At 30.8% G+C, this 18,301-nt stretch overlaps 1 protein-coding gene and 1 long non-coding RNA gene across 3 annotated transcripts in view; one reads left to right on the forward strand and one right to left on the reverse strand.

The window, feature by feature from the left end:
• Nucleotides 1-805: 805 nt before the first annotated feature.
• Nucleotides 806-6,836, forward strand: LOC146999221 (uncharacterized). The gene is made up of 3 exons (XR_015041892.1): nt 806-1,092; nt 3,643-3,732; nt 6,695-6,836. It is a non-coding gene; the product is annotated as an uncharacterized LOC146999221 (long non-coding RNA).
• Nucleotides 6,837-13,704: 6,868 nt separating this feature from the next.
• LOC118180332 (synaptic vesicle 2-related protein-like) overlaps nt 13,705-18,301 on the reverse strand; it is a 131,628-nt gene continuing 127,031 nt past the window's right edge. For both annotated transcript variants that reach the window (XM_085819778.1, XM_085819776.1), the window contains one exon: nt 13,705-15,237. In XM_085819778.1, coding sequence (XP_085675904.1) covers nt 15,214-15,237 — 24 coding nt within the window. In that variant the 3' untranslated portion in view covers nt 13,705-15,213. The remainder of the gene's footprint in view (nt 15,238-18,301) is intronic.

Consider the following 18,301-nt stretch of genomic DNA (forward strand, 5'->3'; position numbering starts at 1 on the left):
TCACATTCACTGCTCAAAACAATTAGGGGATATTGTGGGTTCGGTATGAAATAACCATATAATCGACAACCTTTTTGAACAAAAGGAAATAGAAGAGATTATAAAGGAAAATTATAACGTTTACAAAGTAGGGAATATGCAAATTTAGTCTGTGACGTCGAAAACTATGCGTTTTAGATAAGGAGTAAGGAGACACTTGCAGTATTCCTTTTGTAATAGGAGATTAGAAACAATTGACAACCGTTGAATGCTTCGTAGCAGTGAATATACGATGTCTCAGCAAGATGACTTAGTTGAATCGGTAGCCAGGAAGGCCATCAGTCGTTTACATTAGAGTCAAACGCAATCCATTGTAGCGGAAGCGTTAGGATTTTCCCAAAATGTCATTTCCAGATTATGGAATCGGATTTTGAAAATTAAATATTTTTGAGAAATTCCGGACAAGGTCGTGTTATCGTTTTAAAATAAAAAGCGGGAGATATACATGCATTTCGTTTAAAGAAATAAAAATATATCTCTTCTTTGGAGAAATAAAGTGGTCAGAAAGAATGTTTTGGTTGATGTACTCAAACATTTTATTACACATTTTATCAGAAAAATCAAGAAAATAAATAATTAATTATATTACAAAAGTTATTAATTTTAAATATATTTTCCAGAAATCGGTCAAAATAAAAACTGAAATTTTCAGGAAAATCTTGTTTGGAGACCATTTGGCGCCCCCTCTACGAGTGGCGCCCGGGGCATCATGCACCCCCTTGCCCCCTCCTCGCTACGCCACTGGAAGGTGGTCATCCCATACATGCAAAATTTTACATTTCATTAAAAATGAATTTGGCATTATTTAACTATTTCCCTATTAATTAATTAATTAGATAAAGAAAAAATTAGAAAATAGTACTGTTTATTACGGAATAATGTAGGAAGTTCTACAGAACTATATTCTTTCGCGTCATTGCACATTGTATCCGGCAAACTATTAGTTCCTCGTATTCTTCCGCAAATCCGTAAACATCTGTCTGATTTGAAACGAAATCCAAAATGGCTGCGCCATGTGGTTAACTTGTATGGATATTTTTTGTTGCATGAAAGGTAAGTTCAGTTGCAATACTTGTATGTTTACTTTTTCTGCTTTTCGAATTTATGTCATTTTGACAGTTAAATGTTTCACAGCTTTATGAATTGTTACCATTCTTTCGTGAATTACGTGTATCTCAATGGCTGGCTGTCTTTTCAAATATCTAATTTGCCCTGCTATCCAAATGTTTATGACTGAATTTTTTTTAGTCTAGTTTATGCATTCAGTTTCAAAATAATATGTGTGATCAGATTGCTTATTATTTTACTGCAGCAATAAATTTATGTTAAATAGTTTGAACAATTGTATAAAAATAAGAGTTTGCATTGTTTTGTCCAAAATATGTATGGTTGAAACATTATCTTAATCTAGTTTGTAATTCAAGTTTTTTTGGGGGTACTATTCTGTTATCGAAACCAGAATCGGAAATGTATGAACCTGTGTTTGTAAGTATGTGCATAGATGTGTATATGTAGACACACACACATACAAATATACAAGCATACATAAATACATTTCTGAACCCGGTCCTGATAACAGAACAGTACCTTTTTTTAATCTTTTTTGAATATTTTATAAAAGGATTAAGCATTTTTCAAACTGCATATCATTTTAAGATTCGACTTGCAGGAAGACAAAATATGGTCATTCAATCAAATGCTTATGATTGCTTTTAACATTTTCTCATAAATATTGTTTGCATTTTTATTGTATTTTAGATACTTTAGTTATGTAAAGTGAACATGAGAATATTAGGAAAGCTGAAGAATATGAATAGCTACCATAATACATGTATTTTTTCATTGATCCCATTGTTTTAGAAACCAATGCACCATTATTATATGCTGGCTTATTTTATAGTTATATGCAGTTTAATTTTATGTTCATGTTACTGTAGTATTGTCATTATAATAAAAGTATTGATAATTTTTGTTGAATCTTGCAAGTTGCCTAACATTCAGAATTATTACTACCGAATTTTACTGATAGGTTTTTTCGAGTTGACATAATCTGTCTGATAAATAAAATAAACTGGTGTTTAAATTATATGCATTTCTCTTAATGTTTCATTGAAAGTGAGATGGAAATATAAATGCTATCCAAAAAAGTGAATTCTTTTTGCCTGAAATAACAAACTGTACTAAATGATTAATGTTTATATCATTTTAGAAATGTCAATATTAAAGTTTCTCCCCCTTCTCTTCTTTGATTTTGAAATAATTTATAATAAAATAATATATGCATAAGTGTAATTAATGTAAAGTGTCATTCAATAATATAATTTATTTTTACTGATATTTTTATATTTCTTATCTGGGTTTTCTTTTGGTGTTAGAAGGAGGAAAAGACTATAATGTTTTAATTAAGATAATAATTAAAACATTACAGTCTGTTAAATAACACAGTTACAGTAATGTTTATTGAAGCAATCAGTACTGTGTGATTGCCAGTGATTGAATAATGTTAAAATGCATTGTTCATAAGGAAATTTGCTTATCTTTGTGTTATAGATTTTATTTTGACACAAGCTGAAATTTGAATTATTGGAAGCACTTTGAAAACCCGAATTATTTCCTGAATCATTAATCAGGCCAATATATAACATACACATTTTCATACAAAATTATTTCTTTGAGCATATTATAAAGAGCTCATTTAATTTTATTATTTGTACAAATTTTAGACAAAAGTAGCATGTAACAGTTAAAGATTTATTGAAGCCTACTTGTTACTTGTGGTAACAAAGAAGTGTGAAAGATATTGCCACATTAGCGAACATGACGATCATTGATGCTTAGTTTAGTAATTTAATAATATATTGAGAAATGCTGGGAACTTTCAGAAGTAGACATTTCGGAAATGATGGGCTTAAATAAGAAATTTACATGGTTTTATTATTTATTCTTTAGTTAAGAATGGATTTTAGATGTTCATGTAAAAGAATTCTGTTTAATTATATGTGAAAGAATTGTTAAACTTTGGCATTTAAAAAAATGAATTAATAATATGCAATTATCTTTTTATTATACATATATTACTATATATTTCTAATGCGCTATGTAAATGTCAGTGCTAAACAATTGAGATACTATTGTCAGGGCAATCTTTTCTTATACATGAAAAATTCTGATACTTTCTTATCATCTGCCCTCACAGCTTCAACTTATGCTAAAACAGCAAGAGTATGTATGCACACGATAATAGCAAACTATGAATATGCATACCACACACATGTATTTACACGCTTTATATTTAATCTTTATTTCTGAATAGTATTCCATTGGAGGAAAAATATGTGAATATTGACCCAATGTATATATTTTTGTGTGTGTGTGCATCCTAAAATTTCTTGTTTCTTATAAAGTGTTTATTTGAATTACTACTTGTGAACAGAGCAGTAGATATGAACCATAAACTAACCATTTTGCTAATTTTCACAGCTTTGCAGATAGTCAGAAAGCACCAAAATTTTTAATAATGTTAAGTTTAAATGATGTTCTATACTTTTGTGTTAATTTTTCTATTCTATTAATTCTATTACTGTGTTATCAAACTTTCTGCAGGAATTTCAACTGGTTAAGATGTTATTACCATGTTGAGAAGAATTTGGTTTTCAAGCGAGAAAAAATTGCAGCTGAAGGATTTTGTAGAAGGTCAGTCAAACTGGTTTTAGTTAATTATAATTTAATTTTGGGTGAAGAATTCTCAAATTTATTTATCATAAGTGTCTAAAGGTCTTCTAAATTAAATTCTGCTTGTTTTTGAAATTTTTCATGACATTCATTCTTTGATTATTATTATTATTATTTTTTTAATTTACTAACTTATATCCAGGCACATAATGTTGCATTTAATGCCATACCTTAAATATTGTAAAATGTTAAAATAATACATTTCACTTAAAAATGTGGTTGTGACAGTAAATTTTCTGTTACATTTAATCATATCTATAAACATTAGTATACATCATTTTTCAATAATCTGTATATTATTTTTGCATTTCTTTTACATCTAAGATCTGGAATGACTTGCTTTTCAAACAGATAACATGGTGTAATAATGTAATCTAACGGTTAAAGTTTACTATGGAACGGGCCAAATTTAATAAATTATCCTTTGATAGAAATTTATTCATGTGTTCAGTGTGTCTCATCTCTTTAAATTGCTAAAGTAAATTTTATGTACTTGCATTTAGGAATTTTGACTGTATCAGAGTAATTTTGTTTCAGTTATTATAACATGCAAGGGAAAAAATTCATTCATAGCTCCGTATTTAAAATTAGTTAATTAAAGTCCTTAATAAAGAGGGATGTTTTGTTGTTTTTAATGTCGATAGAGTTTAATTCAAAAATATGCCACATAAGGGTTACTTTTTAACCTAATTTAAAATTTTCATTACTTTAACATGTCCAATAATTGTTATTTTAACTCCGATATTGTAATAATATCAAAATTCCTTACTTTTTGATAGGTAATCCAAATGTAAAACAAGAAAAGAAAAAATTAAAATCTAGTATATTTATTTCATATCTCTAACAAATAAAAACAACACAAGCACTTTTTACTGTCTATTTGCATAGTGTGGCATGTCCCGTAAGACTAAGATTTGTATGGTCAAATCCATTTTCAGTTAAAGGAAAATGCATGCACAGTCTTCTGATTTTCCCTTCGATTAAGGATTCTGTATATACTAGCATAAGAAATATATTAGTTAATGCAGTGTTATACATCAATATTTATAGACAATTATTGTGGCTATGTTTATTATAATTTTGTTCACTGTAATGGCTGGAGTACTCAAAACTCAAATCTTCATCTCTGCATACTGCTCCACTAGTGTTTAAACCACTGAAATGGTGATTATGGTAGAACATCTTTGGTAAAAATTTACTCTACTGTAACCCTTGGCGAATCGTTTATATATATATATATATATCAAGATCGTCACCTGAGAGGATCGACTCCAATTTCAAGGTGGCCGCTACACAAAACCAAAATAAGAAGTCAAAGGCATACACAAACTCTGTGTCCATGTACACTGCACAGTTTGTGGAACTGCACAAACTGGGCATTGTGCACTGCCTTAACTTTGTCCATGTAACACATTGATCTATTTTCACTTTAAGAAAATCAGAAAGTTAAAAATATCATAGTTACCAGAAAAAATTCGCCACCGTCTTAACACACAGACAACCAAAAATACACAAACAGAGAGGAATAATTACCAAAAATACATATTTCCTAACATAAAAACATTAAACAACAAATCTTCTAACAAAAATTAACACACAGAGACAAAAAAATAAATGAAACGTTATTTTTTTAACATACCTTTTTTTTCACATGCATATGTTTAGGCTTCCCACCACCATCCTCCAGGTAGGCAATTCAATTAAATTTTTCGTCTCTTAGTCACCTCAGACATACTCAAGCGATGGTACCCACACCAAAATAATAAATAGCATGTTCAAAATACAAGACCATGCCACTTCCGTGCAACCAAACACAGCAATTGAAAAGAATGGTAAGAACCAAAAACCTGGGACCGTACAAAAGGTTTACTATTAAAAAAAGTAGCCCAAAACTAAATTTATCACAGCACGTTGGCAATATTTGCAGAAATAACTCCTTTTTATTGACAAAAAAAAAGTTTTTTTTCCCCCAAAGGCTACTTTTGCCAACGTTATCAACATTGGGGTTACCGGAAAATTTATTTGACGCAATGGGCTTCCACATTTCACAAACAACCAATACCACTTTGCGATTTTTTTTCAGACAGAAACCAAGGTGTACCATACAGTAAAGATTAGCCACATCTTCATTTACTACTGTTACAAGTACTTCTTTGGTAAATTTCTGCAGTTAAATTCAAAAGTTTAAAATTGCATTAACATGATCAGATTCAGAGTCATAGCTAGGGTTTTCAGCGCTCAGGGACAACTGAAGATTTCGCGCCCCCTACTGCTTGCCAAGGATGGAAAACATTTAATTCTAAAATGTTCTAACATCAGTTTGGCGCCCCTTGGATTCTGCACCCGGGGACAGATGACCCCTCTAGCTATGCCTCTGATGAGATTTTATTTTCTGCACATAGCTAACAATTACTTATGTGTTGTCAGATAAATGTTACCAGATGCAGTTAATTATTTTTTACTTGCCAATCTCATGAGACAAGTTTTTTTTTGCTCCTGCAAGACTTTACTTTATGTTGCAAAATAAATTCATTCTCACTCTTTTTGGACTTGCCTACACATTAAATTTAAAATAGTTTTATGAATAGGTAAGATGTGATTTCATAATTTTGTTTCTCTCTTTATCTTGGCAACTTTATATGTTGATTCAGTATCCAGGTTACCTACCAGTGGCTGATTGATAAAACTGCTATGTTCAGTTGGTGGTTTGAATTTATTTTCTGACATAAAAAAATTTTAAAAGGCATTCCCCATGTTTATTTTACCATAATCGAAAAATCAAATAATTGCTACTCTGTTTATAGGTACTAAATGTTAAAATATTTTAAATGCTTCCTTTAATTTGCATTCTAATAGTCATTTGTTTAAATTTAATTATGAATTATATTCACATATAGTAATTGTGAGTGTTTTTTTATTTTAGGTGCTGTGAAAGGCAATGACAGAGATCCAATTTATCAAGAGTTCTTATATACATAAGAATACATGGATATAAGATTGTTTTTCATGAATTCAAATAAAATGTGATAAATTGGATTAATAAAAACTATTTTGAATTTTGAAAAGTGTTTTTCCTCTGTTAATCATAATATAGTGCCATAAATTTCTGAATGTGTTTATTTTTCATCCAAATAAATAGGTTTACAAAAATTTGTCATATTAATAGATATTGCATAATTTAGCATTATTATACATATTTATTATAGCAGATTTAGCTGAACTACTTTTTTAGTCTCTTTGCAGATGAAGTCACAAAGGTAAGTGGTTAGATATTTTTCTGTATTCCCCATTAAGTAATTTTATCTGGTAAATTACCATTACTTATATACTAAAGGTGAAAGAATAAGCTTTCCTTGAAGATACAAAAATTTGCAGATATTTCAAAAAATTGGTATACGTAAAAAAGTTCTGAAATTGCCACATATGCGAAACTGAAAATGTTATATATGAAATAGTTCAGAAATATAAATATTTTCACTATTTTTTAACTATAATTCACTGCATTTCTTATATATAATCACAGTTTAAGGTAGCAGTGCTTTTCTCACTGTGATTTCTCATGTATTTTGATTCATAAATACACGTACATAAATCCACGTATTTTGATATCTCTTATGAGACTGAATAAAAAATGAACTAAACATTCTCGTTGACATTGAGAGTTAAATAAAAGCTCACCTCAAAATAAAATGAATTAATAAATTTATGGAAAATTTTACATTGCATATATTGAGCAGAAAGAGTAAACTGAATATACTTAATGGAATTAATAATTGGTAGAGTTGATAGCAGAATAAAATGCCTTAATTGCATGGTAAACAGTAGATCTTTTGAAGTTTTTCTATGTTGCGTAAAATGCAGATTTAAATTTTTGATATTTATACTGCTTTTAGATTTTTATATATATGGCATTACTGTTTTATTTTACTCTGAAATGAATGGTTAGTAATAAAATTCTGGATGAGACAACCTTTTTTAACATGCGCTAGAATTTACAAAGTTTAATTTGGTGCTGATTTCAACGGGTAAATCTCATTTTACTGAATTTTGCGTAAAATAATACCAATGAACCATTGCAAATTATTTTCAGAACTTTTTTTTTTTAATCTAAAAGGGCTATTAGTTTTGAAATGTGACTTCATGTCGTCAGTCGTAAACTTGTTTCGCTTTTCATTCAAGTCTTGCCATTTGGCAAAATTTAACATATTTACCTTTAAAATCTGATATATTATTGACTAACAAGCCAAGCTATTTAAAAGCATTACACACAGTTCTTAACAATGCTTTTTTTAATTTTTAATCTGATTGATTTAAAATGCATTTAATTCATGATATATCTAATTGAAAACATTTTAATATTTCTACATAATTACATGATATATTTCTTCATTTTTCAAATATATAGAAGATATATAACTTTCTGGTGTCAGTATCTTATAAAATGTTTTGCTATTTCCACTGCCCCATCTCTATTGATAATCTATGCATTCATAAACTTTTAGCCTCTTTGAGTGACTGCTAAAATCTGAGTCCTTTCAGATTTTTTTTTAATTGTGTGAACAGAAAGATAGAATTTTAGAAGAGCTTCTTGAGTTACCTTTTGAATGATATAAAGAATTGTTAACATAATGTCAAATTTTTACAACTAAATATTAAATATATAAAAAAGCCTGCAGCATTCTCATGTTACGAAAACATATTTATTTATTCTGAGGCTAGGAATTGATTTAGTTTTAAAAATACAATTTATTCCTTTTAACAATTTCCCAACAGTGTCATCAAAACACTATAAATTCCTTACATGTTTTAAAGAAAGATGATTCATTTATGTAAAGATTATTAAATGGGTAATTTTATTATTCAATTTTTAATACAAATTAACTGAAATTAGAAACTGATTTTGTAAAATAATTTAATTATGAATAATTCAATTTGGGGGCTATTGGATGTTTAAAAATGATCAAAAGATTTTTAATATCTTAAAAATAAAAGCAAAATTTTCAGTTTTAATATTTTGTATTAATTCATTTTAATTTCCTTGCTCAGTTTTAATATATTCACAAATTCAGATTTAAAAACAAAATAAGTTGTATGAATATTTTCAACATTTCTGATTTTTCCATAGTAACCATAGGAGAACGATTTGAGACTATCTGTGTAAAAAAAAGTAGGTTTTAGATCATCACACCTTCACATACTACTTTCACTGGAATTTTCCTCTGTATATATACTGGGATGTGACACTAAGCAGTTGAGAGTATGTATTTAAGAGGTTAAAGGGATATTGTAACTAGTGTTTCAAATCCTGATAACATCCCATACGCTGTCGGTGGGACGTAGATAGGATGTCCTAAGGATATACTGGGATGTGACATTAAGCGCTCAGGAGGATGAGTTTAGGAGGAAATTGGGATATTACGGGATGTCCTGAGGATGTAGTAAGTTGGAATCTAAATCCTAATAACATCCCATATGCTGTCGATGGACATAGATAGGATGTTTTTAGGATATAATGGGATGTGCTTAGGAGGTTTGTGGGACATCCCGGGATGTCCGGAGGATGTAGTAAGTAGAAGTTCATATCCTAATAACATCCCGCACGCTGTCGATGGGACTTGGTTAGGATGTCCTGAGGATATCCCGGGATGTGACATTAAGCACTCGGGAGGAGGTTCGCGGGATATTCCGGGATGTCCTGAGGATGTGCGCATATACCGCGAGCAACATCCTTGGGATATCCCAAGGATGTTTTTGTGCTATGTGGGAAGGTATAGGTTCTTTCTCAAATAGGTTTTTCATCTGAAAAAAAGTAAAGACAAATTAAGCACATATTGCAAATTCAACTATTTTTAAAGATTAAAAAATCTAAAAGCAGTATATTTCAAAAAGTTACTTACCTCTTTGTGGTTTCGTGCCTGATCCATTCGAAGCAGTGAAGAATGATTGTCTAAGGAAAAGCAGATACGTACACTCAGGGCGACAGGCAGGAAAGAAATGCGGAACGTTGCTCGGGATAACTTTATACCGGGTAGGAACTCTATTTCATCTGAGCGGTGATTGGTTAAGAGACGGTGAGGTCATATTTCAAAAAATCTGATTGGTTCACAGAAAAGTATCCATACACCTCAGCGGAGGCATACAAAGGTGTGATACGGCAGACGCCATTTTGTAAAACAACATGTCTCAACAAGAAATGGATGATGTCATTCCAAACACGTAGTTCAAGAGTTCGTTGCCACAAAACCTAAACAAATAGCGTCGTTGCCACAAAAAATAAAAACTTTGAAAAGATCGTTGCCACACCATAAAGAAGAAACTCAACTTGATTACGTCATCCCATCCATCAACGTTATTTCCGGTTGTCACGTGATCCAAGATGGCGGAAGCCACGCCCCCTGTGACGTCACTTCCACCGCGCGGTTACCACTGATATATAAATAAGTAGCTTAAAATGCTGCTATATTTTATGTATACTTATAATGTAGTATTTAAATATATATAATGATTAAAAGAAAGGAAAAGTCGGATCTTAACTGATTGCATATAATGTAATCCCTATAAATGTCCTAACAATTCTTTCTCACTTAAAGTCGTAACCCAAAAGGAGAACAAGTAAAATTAAACTTCAGATATGTATAATACAAAAAATACAAAATATAAAAATAAATTATATGTTTACGAAACCTTTATATTGATATTACGTAAACATACGTATGGTAATGAACATTGTATAATAAAGTTATTTTTCTTTGATATTTTATACCTTGTTCTATATTTTGTTCCGTTTATATATATACCTATACATAGATATATATAATTTAAGGATTCCATATTAACTACTACATATAAAACCCAAAAGTGCACCAATAATGTATTATTAGGTATTATTTAACTTCGTATTTTGTTCCGTTTATATATACCTATATATAGATATATATATAATTTAAGGATTCCATATTAACTACTACATATAAAACCTAAAAGTGCACCAATAATGTTTTTTAGGTATTATTTATCTTCATTCTGAAAAATTTTTTGAAGTCTAGTTTGCGTTATTTTATTCATAAGTCTCAAATAAAAAAATTATTGTTTATATGTCATTAGAAAATTAACCAAAAAGCAGCGACCACAATGTAATTGAAAAACAGTCCTTAGACGTGAAAAGTTTGAAGGGCATCTGAATGAAGACTATTTTTTCAGATACTCAGCTACTTCGCATACATGTAGCATAGCATTGGAAATGAAAAACTAAATATTTACTACAAATTCATTTATGTAACAAATATCTGTCTTTCTACTCATATGGCTTTAAAAAAAGATGTTATTTGCCTTACAGTTTATCATTCAATAATAAATTTTCATTGTACAAAATTCCATTCATTAGAAAAATTCAATTTGTATTTTCCTCTGTATAAAACTGAATGTAGAGAAGTAACATGTTTAAACGGCCCCCCACATTTTCTCAAAACCACGAGCAAGATTATCCCCTCCTCGTCAACTCTCCCCCTGAAAAAAAGGATGGTAAATTTACGACCTGACCGCATATGAGGTGATTTCATCCTATTAGCCCACTTTGTGAATCTCGAGAAGAAATGGACAGGGACCACCTGCTCCGATGTGGGGCACTTCGTAGACTTACAGAAGAGTGGAAGTACTGGGAGGCAAGAATGCTCTTTAGGCAATTACTTCGGCCTTTTTGTTCTTTGTTCTATTGTTTGAAACTTCTATTTATAAGATTTTAGTTCTTTGTAACTTTTTGGCCTAGGCATTGGAAATAAATAATAATAATAATAAAAAGATTAGCAGTAGTTAAGTAAAATCATAATTAGAAAATTATTTCTGTATCCACCTTCTGCCTCCTATTTATTTTTATTATGCATATTTCTATTCATATCAGTATTGAAATTTTCAGTAATAATTTTATTATTTTTATAAGAATGCACACAATCACGAAGTAGAAAAGTATACAATTTCTAAGCAAATAATGTGGGTTTTTTTTTTTTTTTTTTTTTTTCCCATAAAAGAGCTAGTCCAGAGCAGGAACTTTTTTCTGCAAATATGGACGATAAATGATTTAAATCTGATGTTCAGAATTGATTATGCTACTTATCTCCTGGATGGAGTGATGTTTCTCTTTCCTACTTCTCTGGCGATTTTTCTTTGCATGAGACTTTGGTCTCCTCCTTTCCTACCTTGCCTTCTGTTTTCCGTAGGGATTTTTCAACTCATAAATCATTTGCGTGACGCACCCAAGTTGGCAGATTTCATTGAGCTTACGAAGTCCAAGTTTCTTGGCCAGTTAAGCATGTGCATCAAAATCAAATATTAACTCGAGGCTGAGTTTGGCTCAACATTGGTTGAAGAGTTTCGAGCAGTGATTTAGCTAGAGGGGGTGGCTCTCCGCGGCTGGCATATTTTGGGGGACATCATTTTTTGGATAACATATCTGTTACACGAATTTCTCAGGTGGATTGCAGAGGCAGGCAAAGAACAACGAGATTCTGAATTGTATACCGAATTAAATTGAGGGAAAACGAAATACGTTTCCACTCATTCAAAGAAATTACCAGTAGATTTCAACAGCTACATAATTTTGTTAACCTTTCTTAATGCAACCAAAATTTTGGAATGCAAATTACGAATATCAACTAAAATATAATAACGTCAACATTTGTAAGGAAGAATTACTCATTAACATCAAAAATTTTCAGTTATTGAACTTATTTAGAAATAAGTAAATTAAAAAGTTAAAGAATTAAAAAGTATTATTTTTTTTTATTTGCTGTTTATTCTAAAGTAAAATTTCCAGAAACAAAGTTTCAAACATTTCGAATATTGAAGTACCAGTGCGAACTTTCTTCTCAGTTGCTCTAAGCACTGCTATTTGTGAGAATGGTTTTCTAAATAAAATTCAATAAAAATATTGAAGAAGTGCAATTTTATATTTTGCATTTAAGCAATCTTTCTCTACTATCTACATAACAACAAGCGCAAACAAATAGACTTTTGCAATGTTATCGATGGTTTTGCGAACAAAAACAACAAGGAATAACAATGAATTTTAATATATTAGAATAAAAGTTCTTCTTCAAAAATAAGCACGGAATTTAAATTCCCTATATGTCATCTGACATTATTTTAGTTATTGCTTGTATATCAATAGGGGGCGGTAAAAGATCTAGCTACGCCACTCGTTTCGGACATTTAAACACAAATGTCCGATGTTATTTCTAATTATATGAAACTGATGTAAATAATCCTATAATTTATGCAGTGCAACTTTTAAGTTTATGATATACTGTTCACTTGTAGCAACACAGGATTCCAATGTAATTATCTCCTTCAAGGGCTTATGTGCCCATGCAATGTCCTTCTGGGCCTTGCCGCACAGATAGTATTTTTTTTTTCTTCTCTAGAGTACACGCAATAACAGCGTAATCATAATAGCAGGCCTGTTATCCTCATGGGCGTGTAGAGTGCAGAATATAGAAGGAAAGCAGGTACAAGCAAAGCACTAACAAGAACTAATTTTGAATAAAATCACCAATTTAGGGAAATGAGAACACATTATATTCGAATTCGGATCTAACCTAAAGTATAACAGGACTTAATCCTATCGCACAATTATTTGACTCACAGCCAGTGGCGTAGCTAGGGTGGGGCAAGGGGGGACATCTGCCTCCGGGCGCAGCATTCAGGGGGCGTCAAATTGATGTTACGAAATTTTGGAATGAAATGCTTTCCGTTCTTGGCACAGAGAAAGGGGCGCAAAATCTTCAGTTGTCCCCGGGCACTGAAAACCCTAGCTACGGCTCTGCTCACAGCTTCTTTGACTTGTATTGATCAAATGAGGATCTTTCATAAAAAAATGTAAAATTATATGAAACAAAATTCTAGACTAACATATTGATAACAATAACAAAGCAGAAAAGAATAAATAAAAATAGTGATATTTAATAATAAATAAGTATTTGCTGAAAATTACATTGCCAACGATAGTTGTAATAATGTATCTATAATTTATTAACTAGACTAATATACTCTTAGTTACAAATACAGAAGTTCTCGACTTGAAAACGTTTCCACGAATTCTAAATTTCAAGCAAAGCTGCTGTAACATACGCTTCATTAATGTATATTTTAAAAATAATAGTTATAACCATGCAGTGGATCCACAAAGTTTTAAGACTGAATTAATAATAATAATAATAATAAAATGATAATTCAGTCTTTTTGTTTGAATTTTTGAACAGGGTAACTTTATATTGAATTTCTACTGAAATGTCAATGGAAAGAACACAAAAGTTATTTGAATATAAAAATAATTAAGAAATTATTATAAAAATTTATTATAATTGCAAAAAATCAAATTTTTGTAAAAGAGGTAAAATTTTGGCAGTTACCCCACGATATAATTACTATCCAAGTTGTAAGTGAAACACCAGCTTTTACAAAAGTGTTTAAAAAAAATGACGTATTATCAACCATTTCAGACCGGACCTTAAAAATTTGCATTTGTAACGACAAATTTGTAATATTTGTATTTGTAACAGCAAATAAGAGCTACATAAATTTAAAAAAAAAAATTTCCATTTTAAGAGTCTTCCGTAAATGAATGTCTTAAATATATGTATGTGTGTGTATGCATGTGTGTGTGCAAAATTTAAAAAAAAAATTCTAGAGGTGTGAAATTTATGTGAAATCCACCTGGAGGTCAGACAGTCATATGAATTCACAGGATAAGAATTAAATTGAAAAAATAAATCCTAATACGTTCTAGAGGCACTATGCATATAGAATCTTCTTGGAGTCAAACAGTCATATGAAAACATCTGATCAGAATTACTTCTGTGCATAACTTTTAGTAATAATTGAAAAATTAAGTCTCATAAATTTCTGGAAGCACTAGGTATACGGAATCTTCTTCTAGTTAAACAGTCATATGAAAACATAGGATCAGAAAACTAGTTCTATACTTAACTGGGGATAATAATTGAAAGAATAAATAATAATCCTAAATCTCTGTAAAGATACTGTCACACTGTGTATGTGGAATCACCTTGGAGTCGCTGTATGAACGCACAGAACTAGAATGATACAGAACCCTAGACATTTTCGTAGGAAAACAATCCAAATGTTCATTGCTCAAGAGGAATGAATTATTGCAGGTGCTTTTAATATCTATATACCATGATGAGTATAAATATATAGATATCAAAATGAGTTTTACAACTCGGTCCTTTACGATTGAATCTCCTTCTGTTTTGTCTTGAGTTATTGTATGGTAGAAATGCTAACATTAAATAAATCTTTCATAAGTTCTTCATCTTCATACAGTTGTTGCAAATAGCACCGTCACAACTTTAAGCTCTCAAGACAGGCTGCCATCTGTTGTAAGCTGGTGAGCAGCAGTTTTGGTATTAAGCTTTTCTAATTGTTTCCTCACTTTGAGACTGCATGAGACTCCTAGAAAGAAAGATAAGAAAGTAAAAGCTGCCCTTGTAAATTGAAATGAAACGTAAATAATTTTTAAAATAAACCTTGTAAAACATACTCCTGAAATATGTGCAAGTACTATGGTCTGAAACTCAGATTGCAAGCGAGCAGAATGTATGATCTGAAAACAGTTTATACGATATTTTATGTTAATTAAACAATTATCATGATTAAAACCTGTACTGCAACTTCTCTATTTCATAGTCCTTACCAGATTTGCTTTGTGTATTTAAGCTGAAGGTTTTGAATGTTTAGATGAAAGCTTCTGGCAGTAGCGTTTTGCATTTACTTGTCAGCTCTGCCTAAGCTGTATTCCGGCCTAAGCGACTTGTTAGCCAGTGTTTAAAATACGCTCTGTTGAATACCTAAGCCAACTTGAGTAGTCTGTTTTATGTGTAGTCTCAGACTACGTTACCTACATTGAAATTTAACTTTTTGTTATGTCAATTTAAATGAGTCTGGACTAGACCCGAATGATTAAATGAGTCTGAACTGGACCCGAATAGTCTACGTAACTCACACGGGTGTTGAGATTCTGCTCTCAACTGTCAACTGTGCATTATGGACGGAAAATTCCGTATAGAAGGGTGGCTTTAGTATTCATTACACATGAAAATTTCTGCCAGCTTTTAATGTATCCGATTCCGAGTTGCATGCATACTGGAAGAAAAAATCAAGGTACAAAGTGAAAGAGTAGTCTTTTAACTATGTTAATTTAAATACACGGAAATAGCGGAGTTTGTCTGTTACGCAGGAACTCCTTTCTGTTTACTTAAGGTTTAAATAGAAATGTTATTTTAACCGCCTTAAGAGTTAGTGATTCGTTTCAGGCTAAGCGATAACCCGCATCCACTGTAGTAGGCAGAACATCGGCACAAGTTTCTAGATACAGTAGAACCTTCAGCTGACGGGCCAAATTTTTTTTTTAACAAAATGAAAATGCTTTAGCAACAAAATAAAAAATAAAAAAAACTAAATTTTAAATCTGGCTTACTATATCATAGTGAAAAATTTTAAATATACGTGAAAAAATTAAAAAATAGATGTGAAAAATGCTTAATAGTGATAACAGAAATGAAAAAAAAAATCCAATTTATATTTATTTCCTATCTGAAATCTATAGTTTCGTACCAGCAAGACATTTTTTTGTGACACTTTGTAATTCAATCGTATAGAAAGGTGCATATTAAATATTCTGACTGAGATTTGTTTCAAATAATTCTGATATGTTAAATTAATCATCAAACAAGTTTATTTAAATTAAATTAAAAATAAACAAATTCTAAAAATTTTCTAAGCTTTCACAGAAAACTTTCCAAGTAACACAAAATTTGAGAGTAATTAAAGACAACTTAGTCTCTAAATTTCTTTAAATTCGATACATTAATAAAAATATATATGCTTGTATATAAAAAAACTATAAACTTCTTTATCTCTCCCTACAGCTCCTCGGTGACGTCTCGATTCTGATGAAATTGTAGGCTTACAGAAAAATAACTCGACATTTTCTTTATTACGGATTGTAGATGCTCGGCTCGTCACTTATGTTCTTTTCTTATTAATTTCAACTATGGAAAAAACTGTTCTCACATAAATGTATCCTAAGTAAAATATATTCTTAATGAAAAACGTTCTTAATTCATATTCTCAGAGCAAAAAGCCTTCACTCCGTATTCATCTTTTTTACAAATACAAATAAAAGTTACTCAGATCTGTATCTTCAAAACTTTGAATAAGATATACTTCAAGCAATCACGTTTGGCCACGGCTATTTTGATTACATTGAAGGACGAGAAAAAAAAACCTTCAGAATTATAATGGATTAATTTAATATTAAAATTAAAATAATTAATTTGTACAGCCATTGGGTAATTTTTTAATTGGGCGAGATGAAAAATGTGCGAAGCTCTGCTAAGCTGGAATCTGGACGCTCGAATACGCGCCGAGTGTGCTACCGTTGTACCACAAAGGCATGCTGGAAGAAGGGAGAAAATACGTTATATATTCCCCCTTTTAAGAGCCATTGGGATTCAGGTATCCTGATGCTAACAAATTATTTCCCTTGTATCTTTTTATTCGTGTGTCACCGTAATGTTCAAATTTTTATTTTATTTTATTTTATTTTATTTTTTAAATCAGGAGACATGAAAAATGCGCAGTGTCATCACCCATCGCCTGGACCCGAACCATGGATGTCTCGAATAGGCTCTGAGTGTGCTACCGTTGCACCACGAAGGCATGCGCAAAGAAAGAAGAAAATACTTCAAAGGGCACCTGGGGATGAGGGTGTCCGCCGATAACATCGCGGCAAAAACGTCGCGGACGAAAACGTCGTGGAGAAAACAACGCAAGACGAAAACATCGTCGGAGAAAACATCGCAAAGAGAAAACATCGCAGTCCTAAAACATCGTCGGAGGAAACATCGCAAAGAGAAAACATCGCAGTCCTAAAACATCGTGGTACAAAACATCGTCGTCGAAAATAAAGCGGTTCATAAACTTCACAGTTTAAAAACATCGTCGTCGAAAATATCGTGGTAAAAAATAAAGTATCTACAAATCATCGCATGACGATAACATCGCAGACATGCTTTAATAACTGTAAATGAATATTCCCATAAAGATTAGTGAGTGCAAAATGTAAAGAAGGATAATTTTTACTTTCACATTTTTTATTAACTAATAAATTTTTTCTGAAAAAGTAAGAAGGAAACTTAAGCATAGAAAATTAAATGCAACTTATAGATTATACTTTTCATCAAAAATTACCAGTAAAAACTTTATAAAAATTGATTTATTAATGGCCTTTTTTAGTTAACTATGTCAGTTTAAAATTCTATTAATTGCTATAAGTTGCATTAATTTGCTATGCTTAAGTTTCCTTCTTACTTTTTCAGAAAAAATTTATTAGTTAATAAAAAAATGTGAAAGTAAAAATTATCCTTCTTTCCATTTTGCGCTCACAAATCATTATGCGAATATCCATTTACAGTTATTAACGCATGTTTGCGAAAAGCATGTATGAAAAAAGCAT

This window comes from Stegodyphus dumicola, chromosome 1 (genome assembly GCF_044657685.1).
Source record: "Stegodyphus dumicola isolate Sdum_Otavi_A_Nest chromosome 1, ASM4465768v1".
NCBI classification, from domain to species: Eukaryota; Metazoa; Arthropoda; class Arachnida; order Araneae; family Eresidae; genus Stegodyphus; species Stegodyphus dumicola.